The sequence below is a fragment of the Budorcas taxicolor genome, chromosome 17 (assembly GCF_023091745.1).
Source record: "Budorcas taxicolor isolate Tak-1 chromosome 17, Takin1.1, whole genome shotgun sequence".
In the NCBI taxonomy this organism is placed as follows: Eukaryota; Metazoa; Chordata; class Mammalia; order Artiodactyla; family Bovidae; genus Budorcas; species Budorcas taxicolor.
Window position 1 is genome coordinate 14,763,417 of NC_068926.1, and position 14,444 is coordinate 14,777,860.

General features: G+C 41.7%; 1 protein-coding gene across 1 annotated transcript in view; it reads left to right on the top strand.

Annotated features, from left to right (window-relative positions):
* The window catches only part of FREM3 (FRAS1 related extracellular matrix 3), a 101,731-nt gene that overhangs the window by 60,783 nt on the left and 26,504 nt on the right, over positions 1-14,444 (top strand). Inside the window, exons 4-5 of the mRNA XM_052655072.1 lie at positions 1,103-1,333; positions 4,412-4,537. Coding sequence (XP_052511032.1) covers positions 1,103-1,333; positions 4,412-4,537 — 357 coding nt within the window. The remainder of the gene's footprint in view (positions 1-1,102; positions 1,334-4,411; positions 4,538-14,444) is intronic.

Below are 14,444 nucleotides of genomic sequence, written 5' to 3' on the forward strand. Positions count from 1 at the left end.
TCTGAGCTTTCTGGAGCTGGGGCAGTTTCTTACTCATTTCTGAATCCCAGGCAGCCGGCAGAGTGTGGCACTTCAGATGCTCTCAGTAGACATTTGCTAAAATAAGGAAGTGAATGCCTGTTCCCTTTCTCTGTCACTGCTCTTTTTGTGTGCGCCTCTGCTTAGACACACTCTCTTGGCCAAAGGTAGTTTATAACTCTAATTCGAAAGGATGCATGTACCCCAGTGTTCCTAGCAGCACCATCTACAATATCCAAGATGTGGAAACGGCCCAAGTGCCTATCAAAAGACAATTGGATTAAGAGGATGTGGTACATACATAGATGTGAGTACATGTATATACAATATCACTCAGCCACTAAAAAAGAATGAAATAATGCCATTTTCAGCCATGTGAATGAACCTAGAGAATATTGTATTTGGTTGAGTAAGTCAGACAGAGAAAGACAAATACTGTATTATATCATTTATGTATAGAATCTAAAAAATCATGAAATATATATATAAATAATAAATCTAAAAAATAATGAAACTATATATAAAATAGAAGCAGGCTCACAGATACAGAAGGTAACTTTATAGTTACCAAAGGAGGAAGGGAATGAGGAGGAATAAGTTAGGAGTATGGGATTAACAGATACAAACAACTCTACATAAACTAGATTAGCAACAAGGAGTTACTGTGTATCACAGGAAACTATATTCCATACCTCATAAGAACATATAATCAGAAATAGTCTGAAATATATATTATAGATATATGTAACTGAACCACTTTGCTCTACATGGGAAACTAACACAATATTGTAAATCCACTATATTTCAATCAAAAAAAAAAATCACAAAAGTGGCAGTTTCTGATGGCTTTGTGGTTAGGATTCCAGACTTTCACTGCTATGATCTAGGTTCAGTCCCTGGTTAGTGATCTGGGATTTCACATGCCACACAGCCAAAATATATATTTAGCTTATAAGTGTCTGCTGGGAACATTAAAAGCAGCAATTTCTGTGCTGTTAGCATTTCATCAACAGTAGAACCCACTGTGAAAAAACTCCCTTCAGTTACTTGGCTTTATATTCATAGTTTCCTGATTTTTGTTTAGGCATTGTAACCAAAGATGAAACTGCAAAAAAAGATAAAGATTTTAAAGGAAAGGCCCAGAAACAAGTCCAATTCAGTCCCGGACAGACTACAGCCACGTGGAAAGTGAGAATTCTATCAGACTATGAATATGAGGCTTCAGAGACCTTCCAGATCATTCTGACAAACCCTGTCGGGGCTGTACTGGAGCTTCCAGAAGTGGCAACTGTGGAAATTGTGGACCCTGAAGACGGTATGTGATTCCTATTTGTACAATCTATTCATGGGTTCATTTCAGGTATTTTATACCTCCACCAAGCTCCATAAGCCACTGAACACGTTCATATCACTTTGGATTTCAAATTCAGTAAACCACCTCAATGCTGGAATTTTTCTTTGTGTTTAGGATCTTTGTATATTTAGGGATATAGGAGAGTGAAACAGATAGGACTTTGCCAAGCTTACTTTAACAAATGCCCAAGTCCTCACTCTCAGTACTCTGCATACTCAGTATGGTGCAGCTTGGACCCCAAATGGCTAATCCTCAGGGCTTGCTCCATCTTCTCACAATTTTCTGGGAGCTCCCCACCAGATCAGGTGGGGACCTCATATATCCCTCACTCTAGATGCGGCTGCTGGGAATCAACCAGCTGGTTCACTTTAGCGTGCATTCCACAAAGTTCTGTTATAGCTCTGCATAACAGTCTTGAATTCGTCAGTTCATTATTGGTTCATTCATTCAGCAAATATCTCCCCAGAGAAATTAAAAAAGAAAAGTAATTAGCCAATGATTGTCACGTTTTTCCTGCTCCTTTTTGTGAAAGTAGAAAAATAGGCCCTAAAAGAGGATTTTAGTGTTCACATCTGAATGTTAATTAGACATATCAATTATCATGAGAACTGAAAGAATTTGCATATCCCCTAGAAGTGGGTGACTTAACTATCAGGAAGGAAGTCTTAGTTAAATGCCATAAGAATCACTGAAGAATCCCCCATATCAGCATGTCCCAAGCTGCAGAGCAGAAAATATAATACAATTTATACAATATGGTCAGTAAACTTTCCATGGACCAAAGAAGTCTAGGAAGCTTTTCAGATATCTCCTTTGAAGCATCATAATTCACACTAGCTTATTAGGTTCCTGAGAAAACTCTTCTACAAAGAAATCTGTTTAAACTAAGGCAACATTGCAAATCAATTATATCTCAATTAAAAAAAAAAAGAAATCTGTTTAACTTTGTTTAACCAGTTTTCTCAAATTAGAATATAGATTTTTTTTTAATTTGTTGTACCCAAGAAATATCTTTTGAAATCTTTAAGTTCTAATTTTCTTGAAACACAATTTGAGAAATACTGTTTTTCACATGCTTGGCACTCCAGTAGACAAAAGTAGAAAACGCTGCCCTCACCACCCAATGAAGAGGTATTTCATTAGTTTTGTGATAAAAACGCTTAAACACGTTAATCAATTAACAAAGCTGCATGTGAGGGTACATGCCAAAACCAATGTTCTGAGCTAAGAAAGTAGAAAGATCACCACCATTTGCAACTATTAAGCTTTTTGTAGTAGGCAGGATTCCAGCTGAGGCTTGAAGAATAAAATGGGATTTGGATTCATAGATGGATAGGAGCAGGCTTTTCAGAATGGGAAAATAGAGAACATGACTAGATAACTGAGTCCCAGAGTATCAGTTTTTTTCACTTAACATTAATAACATTACTTTTAGCGTCTTCCATGATAACAGTCTTTTGAATCAAGAGACGTCCAGACAGTAGAATACCACAGGGGGTTAAAATGGCAGAATGAAAACGATCACCGGTCTTTTCCCTCTGTAATTGGGACCAGTGTTTTCTAAAGACTGACACCAGTATCTGCTGAGATCATTTTAAGCAGGAAAATAAAGGAGAAAAAAATTAACATATGATAACTAGATAATTCAGCATTGAATTCTGGGTAAACTTGTAGTGAAGTGAAGTGAACGTCACCCAGACATGTCCGACTCTTTGGGACCCCGTGGACTATTCAATCCGTGGAATTCTCCAGGCCAGAATACTCGAGTGGGTGGGGGATCTTCCCAACCCAGGGACTGAACTCAGATCTCCCGCATTGCAGGCAGATTCTTTACCTGAGCCACAAGGGAAGCCCAAACTCTTAGTAGTATTTTCAAAAGAAGAATGGATGGTGAACTACAGTATTTTTCCTCATGCATCCATTGTCAAGAGGAAGAATTTGTTTATGCGCGTATGGCGCAGTGGTAAAGAATCCGCCTGCCAAGAGATGCAGGATCGATCCCTGAGTCAGGAAGATCCCCTGGAGGAGGGCATGGCAACCCTCTCCAGTACTCTGGCCTGGAGAATCCTATGGAAGAAGTGCCTTGTGGGCTACAGTCCATGGGGTCTCTAAGAGTCGGAGATGACTGAGCGGACTGAGCACTGTTTGTGTATATATAAATATATATATATATAATATAAATATATATGTATATAGCGTACAGAGGAGAGATTTCAGTCTATTAAATGCGGTTTGATTCAGAAAGTCACTTCAGTTCGCCACTTGACTCTATGAGTGGTAACAATCCACTTCAAATTTTTATTTTTTTAAAACAAACACATGTATTTCAACTATACATTGCATTCTTAATGAGAAGCCTTGGAAAACATTGAACAACCCCAAGAAAAATAGTACACATCAAGAAATGACCAGCATTCATACTCATATTGCAGCCACTGTTCTGATGATGCCTATGTGTGTGTTTTTACATCCCAACTGCATGACAGAGAACGGTAATATAACAGATGTGCACACACACACATCCAGCTCAGAAAATTTCAATGGGAATATTATTTTAAGAATTAAGAGCAATATGAGTAGCTTCTTTTTCTCAGCCCTGTGTCTTACCCATGGTGTCTGCTTGATAAGTGTTGAATCAAATGTTTGCTGAATAAAGCAAAAACATTTCTTTACACTCATGAATAGATGACCTGATTGTTAAAAGCATTAAAAAAAAAATTAAAAGTAAAACACGGAAATCTGTGATCTTTATTTAGAAAACCTAAAATGTGACCTCCAAAAAAGAAACCAAATTGCTGATATTCCTTCCCATTTCAGTGCTGGATAACCCTTTTAACATTTCAAAAGGAACCTCCTAAACTTAATTTCACTACCTCTCCAGCTCCACTTAATGACAGATATTTCCTATTCTTACTATATTCCGTAGAGCTGGAATATATAGAGATCAAGGTTATGTACATTTCCACTCGGGTTGAAATATCACCAGTACCACCAATCAAACTTAAGTCTTGCTAAAAAGTTATCTATCCTCTTTTCTAGAATCAACAGTTTATATTCCAGAGGCAGAATACAAAATAGAGGAGGTTGCTGGGGAGCTTTTGATTCCTGTAAGACGGTCTGGAGACATAAGCCAGGAACTCACGGTCATTTGCTCGACACATCAAGGTATGAGACTTTGCTGGCACTGATATCCAGGAATAGGGCCCTTAGTACAGGACTGCGGTGATGCTGGGAGTGGCTGGGTGGTGAGTCAAATTCTGAGGAGGACAGGGAAGCCTGGACCATTCACGGTGACTCCCGTGCAACCCCGTGAAGGTATCCTAACTCCTCTGCCCTGGTCTCCTAGATCAGGGATAAAATTGTATTCAAAATCAGAATTACATTATATTACCATATGTAAAATAGATAGCCAGTGGAAGTGTGATGTAGGGTGCTGGACACCCAAAGCAGCTGCTCTGTGACAACCTGGAGAGATTGGGTGAGGAGGGAGGTGGGGGGTGGGGGTGGGGGTCCAGGATGTGGGGGACACATGTGTGCCTATGGTCAATGCATACTGGTGTATGGCAAAAACCATCACAATATTGCAAAGCAAAATAATTTTAAAAATAAGCCCCTCTGTTGTGAGATTTCCACGGTGGTCTAGTTGTTAAGACTCTGAGCTTCTAATGCCAGGGATGCAGGGTCGATTCCTGGTCAGGGAACTATTAATAAGATCCCATGTGCTGTAGAGCTACTAAGCCCATGGGCCACAAGTATAGAAGCCTGCTTATCACAGCAAAGACCCAGTGCAGCCAGTGATGATAACAGTAATACAAAACTTCTGTTGTGACTACCCACAAAATTTTGTGAGGGTCAAATGAGACATTTGATGTAAACTAGTTTATATATGCTGGTGAAAAATATAGTAAGGATTCTTATTTTTAATAATCATGTTTGCATCTTGGAGACAGTGTGAAATAGTCTCTATATACTCAATCTCTTTCTTCTCCTCCCTCCAGCCCCGCCAACAACTAAAAATGCCCCCCAATTATAATAGGCCACAATGCCCTATTCTTTCTGACCTCACCACTGCTATACAGTCAGAATGTAGCTGTGTCCACTCCCTAAAGGTCATGTTTTCTAGCTCATTAGAATTATGTGATGGGCAAAAATGACGGAACCACATGCGAATTCTGTAAAAGTTAGCTACACTTTTCTGTACGCATGTCACTGCTGACACCAGATGTGTGCAGGTTCTTCCCACACCAAGTAATTCTCCGGTTCATGCAGACTCCGAGTGGGTGTTCTAAAATTCTATTCAATTCTGACACTATCTGCCCAGAGACAACAGAGAACCCACAGTTTAAGAACTCGGTCCCACAAGACTGCTCCCACTTCAGATGCCAAAAGCAAGTCCAAGTTGTCACCTGTGCTTCTAATTGATGGGGTATAAAGTGGAGGTTCCCACCACCTCTTCTTTGGGTCCAGTGATTTTCTAGAACAGCTAACATAACCCGGGAAAACAGATCACTTATTAGATTACAGGTTTATCAGAAAGGATGAGCTTCCCTGGTGGCTCAGACGGTAAAAAATCTGCCTACAGTGCAGGAGACCTGGGTTTGTTTCCTGGGTCAGGAAGATCCTCTGGAGAAGGGAATGGCTACCCACTCCAGCATTCTTGCCTGGAGAATCCCATGGACAGAGCAGCCTCGGTACTGGGAGAAGGAAGAGACACATAAGCTAAGGAGGGTGGAAGGGACACAGAACTTTCACACCCTCTGAGTAAGTCACCCTCCCAGCAATCTAGAAGCTCTCTGGACTCCTTGACTAGGACTATTTTATGGAGACTTCATTACTTAGGCATGATTGGTGATTAACTCAGCCTCCAGCCCTTCCTCTCCCTGGAGGTCAGGGAATGGGACTGAAAGTTACAACTGTCGCCTGGTTGGTTTCCCTGGCAACCAGTCCCCATCCGATGGCTCCCTGAGAGCACCAGCTACCAGTCACTGTTTGTTTTCAGTCCCTAAGTCATGATTCTTTTGCCACCCCATGGATTGTAGCCTGCTAGGCTCCTCTGTCCACAGGATTTCCTAGGCCAGAATACGCTGGAGTGGGTTGCCATTTCCTTCTCCAAGGGATCTTCCTGACCCAGGGATTGAACCAATGTCTCCTGCATTGCCAGGCAGATTCTTTACTCCTGAGCCACAAGGTAAGCCCATTAGCATAGAGAAGGTACCTGGCTTCAAAGACTTAGGAGCTGCGTGTTGGGAAATGGGGACAAAATCCAAAACTTTATTACATCACAAGCTAATTTATTCAGAGTTCACCACAGCAAGAGGGTCAACCACCATCACTGCATTTGGCAGAGACTCAAAGGCAGGCATCACTTCATGCAAATAGACCGGGAAAAGTAGAAACAGTGACAGATTTCATTTTCTTGAATTTCAAAATCAATGCGGACGGTGACCGCAGCCATCAAATTAAAACACACTTGTTCCTTGCAAGAAAAGGTATGACAAATTAGACAACGTATTAAAAAGCAGAGACATCACTTTGCCAACAAAGTCCATACAGTGAAAGCTACAGTTTTTCCAGTAGTCATATACAGGTGTGAGTTGGGCCATAAAGAAGACTGAGTGCTGAAGAACTGATGCTTTCAAATTGTGGTTCTAGAGAAGACTCTTGATAATCTCCTGGACAGCAAGGAGATCAGAGCCAGAGACTCCTAAAGGAAATCAACTCTGAATATTCGTTGGAAGGACTGATGCTGAAGCTGAAGCTCAAATACTTTGACCACCTGTTGCAAAAAGCTGACTCATTGGAAAAGACCCTGATGCTGGGAAAGCCTGAGGGCAGGAGGAGAAGCGGGTGACAGGATGAGATGGTGGGATGGAATCACCGACTCAATGGACATATGAGTTTGAGCAAGTTCCAGGAGATGGTGAAGGACAGAGGAGCCTTAGGAGTTGAACAGCCGTAATGACAAAGGCAGGCAGAGGAGTGGGAAGCTTTATAGTGAAGAAAGGGTGTGCCCTGATTAGACGCTGTCATCTTGGATAAACTGGAGGCAGCCTGTGGATGGACAGGGGAGCATAGTTGGCTTTCTCTGGTTGCTCCCAAATTGGAAGCCCGGCATGAATCAGAAAAGCTGGGGGTTATTGATTAAGTTCTGACAGTTTGGGATAGATGATTAATAGCTGTTGCGGTTTGACACTGAAGTGACTTAGCAGCAGCTAGTTGCTGCAGGTTGTGTATCAGAGTTCTATTTTTATACAGGATCTGACCTTCCATATGTCCAGGCTGTCAGAATCTATGCTTACACTCGCTAAACACTTGACAACACACAGCATAACCACAACAATAAACAATTATCTATCTAAAATACAGGGACTTCCCTTTGGCTCATACAGTAAAGAATTTGCCTGCAATGCAGGAGACCCAGCTTCAATCCCTGGGTTGGGAAGATCCCCTGAAGAAGGGAAAGGCAACCCAATACAGTATTCTGGCCTGGAGAATCCCATGGACAGAGGAGCCTAATAGGCTACAGTCCATGGGGTCACAAAAAGTTGCACATAACTGAGAAACTAACACTGCTTGTGTCTAAAATATCAGTGGTGCCAACGTTGAGAAGAGAAATCGGAATGCATTCTCCTCTGCCCCAGGGGACAGAGGATTGGGCAGTAAGTCAGGAATTCATTTTGAAATACCAGCTGTTACTGAAAGAGTGAGGTGGGGTCCGGCTGCTTGCCACTCAAAAGCCGCAAGACAAGTCAGGTCGGTGGAAAAGAAAGTTTGCTTTATTTCAGATGCTGGCAACTGGGGTGGGTGGATGGCAGACATCTGTCCAAAGGCCTGCTCTGCCCCAACTGGCGTCCAGAGTGACAAGAGCTTTTATAGACGGACAGAGGGGCCTACCTGCAGAAATAGCCAGTCAGCTCTGACAGTCATCTTCAGACTGGTTGTTGGTGGTCTGACCAGCATCATCTTGACTGTTTAAGGCACAGTTAATCTTCAGTTCCAGGATCTGTTTGTTCCCATTTCTTGAGGCCAGTTCTCAGAATTGTGGCAGCTTATGTCATGAGTACAGTCTGGTCATCATGTGGTCAGCTTCTTCACCCTGGTGTTCTAATATGTAAGACCATTGATAAGCTATGGCTCAAACTATTGTCTATGCCCTTGAGAAAGAACCAAAGGCCCCTGACTATGCTTCATGACCTCATCCTTGATATTCTGTCTCCTTTGACTGTTTTCCTTTGTTTCTGCATTTCTCACTTCTCCGATTACGTTTATTTTTTTTGACTAAAGTTTTCCACAGATAAAAGGCAGGTAAAGGACATGGTGGGGACGTAAGGACCATAGGGTCCTGCACTGTTTCATGACTATTACATTATTGCATAGGACATAACCAAATACAAGGACAAGGCCTTGTAGCACAATGTTCGTGTTCGGCTATGTTCAGAGCTGGGAAGTCCTGTAGTCTGCTCCCCTCGCAAAGGCACCAGATATGCCAGCTACCTGTACCTTCAGCAACTCAAGTTTTGTTGCTGTTGTTCAGCTGCTAAGTTGTGTCCAATTCTCTGCAACCCCATGGACTGCAGCGTGCCAGGCTTCCCCATCCTTCACTATCTCCCAGAGTTTGCCCAAATTCATGTCCATTGAGTCAGTGATGCCATCCAACCATCTCATCCTCTGCCACCACTTTTCCTCTTGCCCTCAATCTCTCCCCGCATCCAGTCTTTTCCAATGAGTTGGCGTTTCACATCAGGTGGCTAACGTATTGGAACTTTAGCATCAGTCCTTCCAATGAATATTCAGGGTTGCTTTATTTTAGGATTGACTGGTTTGATCTCCTTGCTATCCAAGGGACTCTCAAGAGTCTTCTCCAGCACCACAGTTCAAAAGCATCAATTCTTTGGTGCTCAGCTTTCTTTATGGTTCAACTCTCACATCCATACATGACTACTGGAAAACCCATAGCTTGACTATATGGATCTTTATTGGCAAAGTAATGTCTCTAATTTTTAATATGCTGTTTAGGCTTGTCATAGCTTTCCTTGCAAAAAGCAAGTGTCTTTTAATTTTATGGCTACAATCACAAGCCACAGTGATTTCGGAGCCCAAGAAAATGAAATCTGTCACTGTTACCATTGTTTCCCCATCTATTTGCCCCCATGAATTGATGGGATTGGATGCCATGATCTTGGTTTTTTGAAGCTGAGTTTTTAGCCAGCTCTTTCATTCTTCTCTTTTACCCTCATCAAGAGACTCTTTAGTTCGTCCTTACTTTCTGTCATTAAAGTGTTATCATCTGCATATCTGAGATTGTTGATAAATCTCCCAGCAGTCTTGATTCCAGCTTGTGAATCATGCACCCTGGCATTTCACAGGACGTACTCTGCATAGAAGTTAACTAAGCAGGGTGACAATATACAGCCTTGTCATACTACTTTCCCAATTTGGAACCACTCAATTGTTCCATGTCCTGTTCTAACTGTTCTTTCTTGGTCTCCATATAGGTTTCTCAGGAGACAAGTAAGGTGGTCTGGTATTCCCATCTCTTTAAGAATTTTCCGCAGTTTTTTGTGACTCACACAGTCAAAGATTTAGTGTAATCAATGAAGCAAAAGTAGGTGTTTTTCTGCAACTCCCTTGCTTTCCCCATGATCCAACAAATGCTGGCAATTTCATCTCTGGTTTCTCCGCCTCTTTGAAACCCAGCTTGTACACCTGGAATTTCTCAGTTATGCACTGTTAAAGCCTATCCTGAAGAATTTTGAGCTTAATCATGCTATCATGTGAAATGAATGCAATTGCCCGGTAGTTTGAACATTCCTTGGCATGTTCCTTGGCATTCCTTTGAGACTGGAATGAAAACTAACCTTTTCTAGTCCTGTAGCTACTGCTGAGTTTTCCAAATTTGCTGGTGTATTGAATGCAGCATTTTAACAGCATCATTTGTTTGGATTTTAAATAGCTCAGCTGGAATTCCATTACTTCCACTAGCTTTGTTTGTAGTAATGCTTCCTAAGGCCCACTTGACTTCACACTCCAGGATGACTCAACTTCTTCCTGGTATTACCCCATGTGGGAAAAGCAGCAAGAGGTGAGGTAGTCCTTGAGGACTTCTTAGCTAGTTGATCCCCAGAAGAATGTGCCAGCCCTCTCTCCCACGTCCACACAGAGCTTTAGTTGGAGTCTTTGCAGAGGAACAAGGGCCTGGATCTTTGGGGCCGTGGCCACAGGTGGGCGGAGCCACTGATGGAGGAAGTGCCCTCATCCTCTGCTCAGGATTCCTGCTGGGCTACTTCCGGTACCGGTGGCATATTTTCTGTCCCCAAGCAGAGTGTCTGGAGGACAATGATTCTACGCATGGGAGAAATAAAGTGATAAACAATCCAATTTGGAAGATTGTATACAATTGCTAAAATGGGAGAGGCCACCCCTCTGCCTCTGGAAAGAGCTACCCTGTGGAATGACAAGCAGAGGAAATAGAGAGCTCAGAAGGTCTGACAGTGTGATATGGAGATGTCTCCACCTCAAGTGGGAAAAGTTACACTCAAACTCACCTCCCAGCAAGGGCATTAGGTTCAAAAGAGCTGGTGTTCCAGAAAACTCCCTGCATAGCTGACACACGCAGCTCAGACTGCTTGGCCCCTGAGCTTTACCCTTCGATTCCTCACACTAAGGACTGTTCTCGTTCTCATGCTTGCAGCAAAAAGTTTAAAGAGAGACAGTATGACAGAGTCAGGGTCCTTACCTACAGTATGAAACCAGGACGTGCACAGTCGCATCCTGATTCTTCTACACCTCTGTGAGATTATAAGACAGCAAAAACTTGTACAATTTGCATGCGCATTCAAGCAGCATTGTGGTATTCCTCATCACCTACTCTCCATAGATGCTTAAATATCTCAGTACATAAAAGTTTAATTTGGTTATTTAATCCTTTCTGAAAGTTTTGCTAAAATAAATGCTTACCAATTACTTATTCTCATGAATAAAATAAGTATAAGCTGACGTGTAAACAGTTGAGTGGAAAGCAGACTCATTCTTTGTACATTAATAATAATTTACAGATGCTAAACATGTATTCTACTTACAAGCAGGTGAAAGAAGTAACTAGTTTTATGCTCTGATTTCACAGGGACCACAAGGTCCCAAAATGTCATCAGTGTCCTCAGACAATGATGTAGAGGTATTATATTTAAAAAAAAAAAAAAAAACGGTTGGGAGAGGAAAAGGGCTAGAGGAATAAATTGTCCCTCATTGGCTGTGTTGGAAAAGGACATGCAAATTAGACACTTCCTAGCCCTGTCTTATTCTCAAGAAAAATGTCATCTGTCTTTTTCTTCTCATTAGTCACTTTCTTATTAGGAAATTGTTCTTTATTGGAAAGACAGCCAGTGAAGAGCAAACCACAGGATGTAAAACCAAGAGAACAGGAACAGTATTGAATCATCCTGTGGTTTTGGTCAACCCCAAGTCAAACATGCTGAGGCTTTTAAATAATCAACTTTATCCAGTTGAAAGGGATGGTGTGGTCAGCCACAGTCATGTGTCACCCCACTTCTCTGATTGGCTGTTTCTCTGGGTAAAGTTAAGGAGGAGATGAAAAGCAGTTTCCAAGCACATTCAGCAAAAGACTTTCTTTTTTCTTTCCTTTAAAAAAAAATCTGTTTATTTGGTCATAGTTGTGTATGTTAAGTTAGAGAAGTTTTACCTTGCACCTCAGAGGAGTTCTTTGGATGATTTAAAAGCTCCTTGACTCTAGGTCTACTGAGGGTAAATGCTCTTGCATATCAAAACATGTCTTTATTTCAACCTCAGTCTTGAAACTCTAGATTGACAGTTACTATCTCAAAGCACTTTGAAGTTATTATTCCATTGTCTTCCAGCTTCCATTGTCTTGTCAAGAAGTCTGCTCTTAGTCTGAAAGTCATCTTTGTAATGAACTATCTTTTCTGTGCATTTAAGTTATTTCTCACATGATTTGATCTGAATCTGTGGAAGATCTGGGGACTTTCCTTGAAGAAGTTTTTCTCCAAGGAGGATTTGCATTGCCTCTTCTGGCATCTGAGAACAATGTTGACCCAGAAACACTCCTGCTCCCCTGCATCCCGAACCAGATCCCAGAGTCTCAGGCTCAGCTCCCTGATGGGCCACAGCCCAGTCTCCCTTCAGTGCCGACTCTGACTTCCAGCTACAGTGGGATTTGCTTCTCTAGCTATCGAGGGGTTAGGGCTCGGTGGTTTTAGGGTATTATTTTTGTTTTATTTTGCCCTTTGATGATTTCTCTTACTTCCTATGAGCCCAGAAAAGATGGAGTAATTAGTTCTTCTAGATATTTTGTAGTGGGAGAGCGTCTCAGAATACCTAGCCAACCAAATTGCTGGGAACAGAAGTCTCAAAGACTCCTCTAGATAGACAGTCCCACGCTGCTCCAAACCTGTCCCCCTCCCCCAAGTCATGGACCTTTCTAGGTATGAAATGAACTGTGCTGGGGGCTTCTGACACTGTCTGATTTAATCAGGAATTAGATGCTGTGCTTTTAAAGAAAGGTGATTTCTTGTCTCACTGCCCTATTAAAAATACATATTAAAGGAAATTTGTATGCTTAAAAGAATGTATCATGTATAATCAAGAAGATATAACCAAGTAATATAATAAGACAAAGTGGGGAAGTTGAAAAATGTTGTAATCGGAAGATGAATCTTTGACTCCTGGACAAGACACTGGGGTGTTCTCTGCCTCAGTTTCTTCATTGATAAAATGCCCTGCATGCTTAGTCACTCAGTCATGTCCAACTCTTTAGGACCCTTCAGACTGTAGGCCACCAGACTTCCCCATCCATGGGATTCTCCAGCCAAGAATGCTGGAGTGGGTTGCCATTTCCTCCTCCAGGGGATCTTCCTGACCCAGGGACCGAACCCATTTCTCCTGCATGTCCTGCATTGGCAGGTGGATTCTTTGCCACCAGCACCACCTGGGAAGCTTCCCTTACAGCTTGAGAGCCAGCTGCTAAAGTGTCTTTATGAAAGCAACCTGGAAATGACACCTCAGTACTCCTTGGAGACTCTATTAAATAAGGGATTTGTCCAGATCATAGTGAGAGACCTCAGTGTATATCTCAAGTCACATTTGATGTTTTGGAAACAAAACTTTCTCCTCTAACTCTTGGGGATTCTTAACTTGCTATCAATAAAATAGAGCCTTTTTTATAACTAAAATAAATACCAGTATTCCATGTTCTTCACTGTTCCATGCTGCTGCTGCAAAGTTGCTTCAGTCGTGTCCAACTCTGTGCGACTCCACAGACGGCAGCCCACCAGGATCCCCCATCTCTGGGATTCTCCAGGCAAGAACACTGGAGTGGGTTGCCATTTCCTTCTCCAATGCATGAAAGTGAAAAGTGAAAGGGAAGTCGCTCAGTCGTGTCTGACTCTTAGTGACCCCATGGACTGCAGCCTTCCAGGCTCCTCCATCCATGGGATTCTCCAGGCAAGAGTACTGGAGTGGGGTGCCATTGCCTTCTCCAATGCATGAATATAACTGATCAAATGGTTCCCCAAAGTAAAATTTCCAGAATCCTAGGAAGAAGGGGCCATTTAGGCAAACTGAATATTTTGATTACTTGAGACATAATTAAACTATCTCTTTTCCCCCATCAGCTCTCATTGTTAAAAGCTTGTATGGATTGTTTTGCTTTTTGTTTTAGCAGAATTCCACAAGTCAAATGATTTTCAATATGAGTTATATTTCAGTCTTATTATTTAACCCAGAAATCTACCTACTTAAATTCATTTGTATTTCAACCAATGGAGCTGTCAGCTGAAAAAAATTAAACAGGAAGGGGAAAAATACCAGTCACTTTTGTTTCATGAATTGTGATAAATCAATATTTGACTATTCATTAGGTGAAATATATTGAGAAATATATTTAATAAAGATTCATAAAGATAATATTGGGTACTTACTCTGCAAGTCTGGTATGTATCTGCTTTTAATATTTATTCAGAATGGCTAAATGTGTAGCTTCTGACAGGGATTTTTTTTTTTTTTTTACACAGCCTTTCTTACCAACATTCTGCATTCT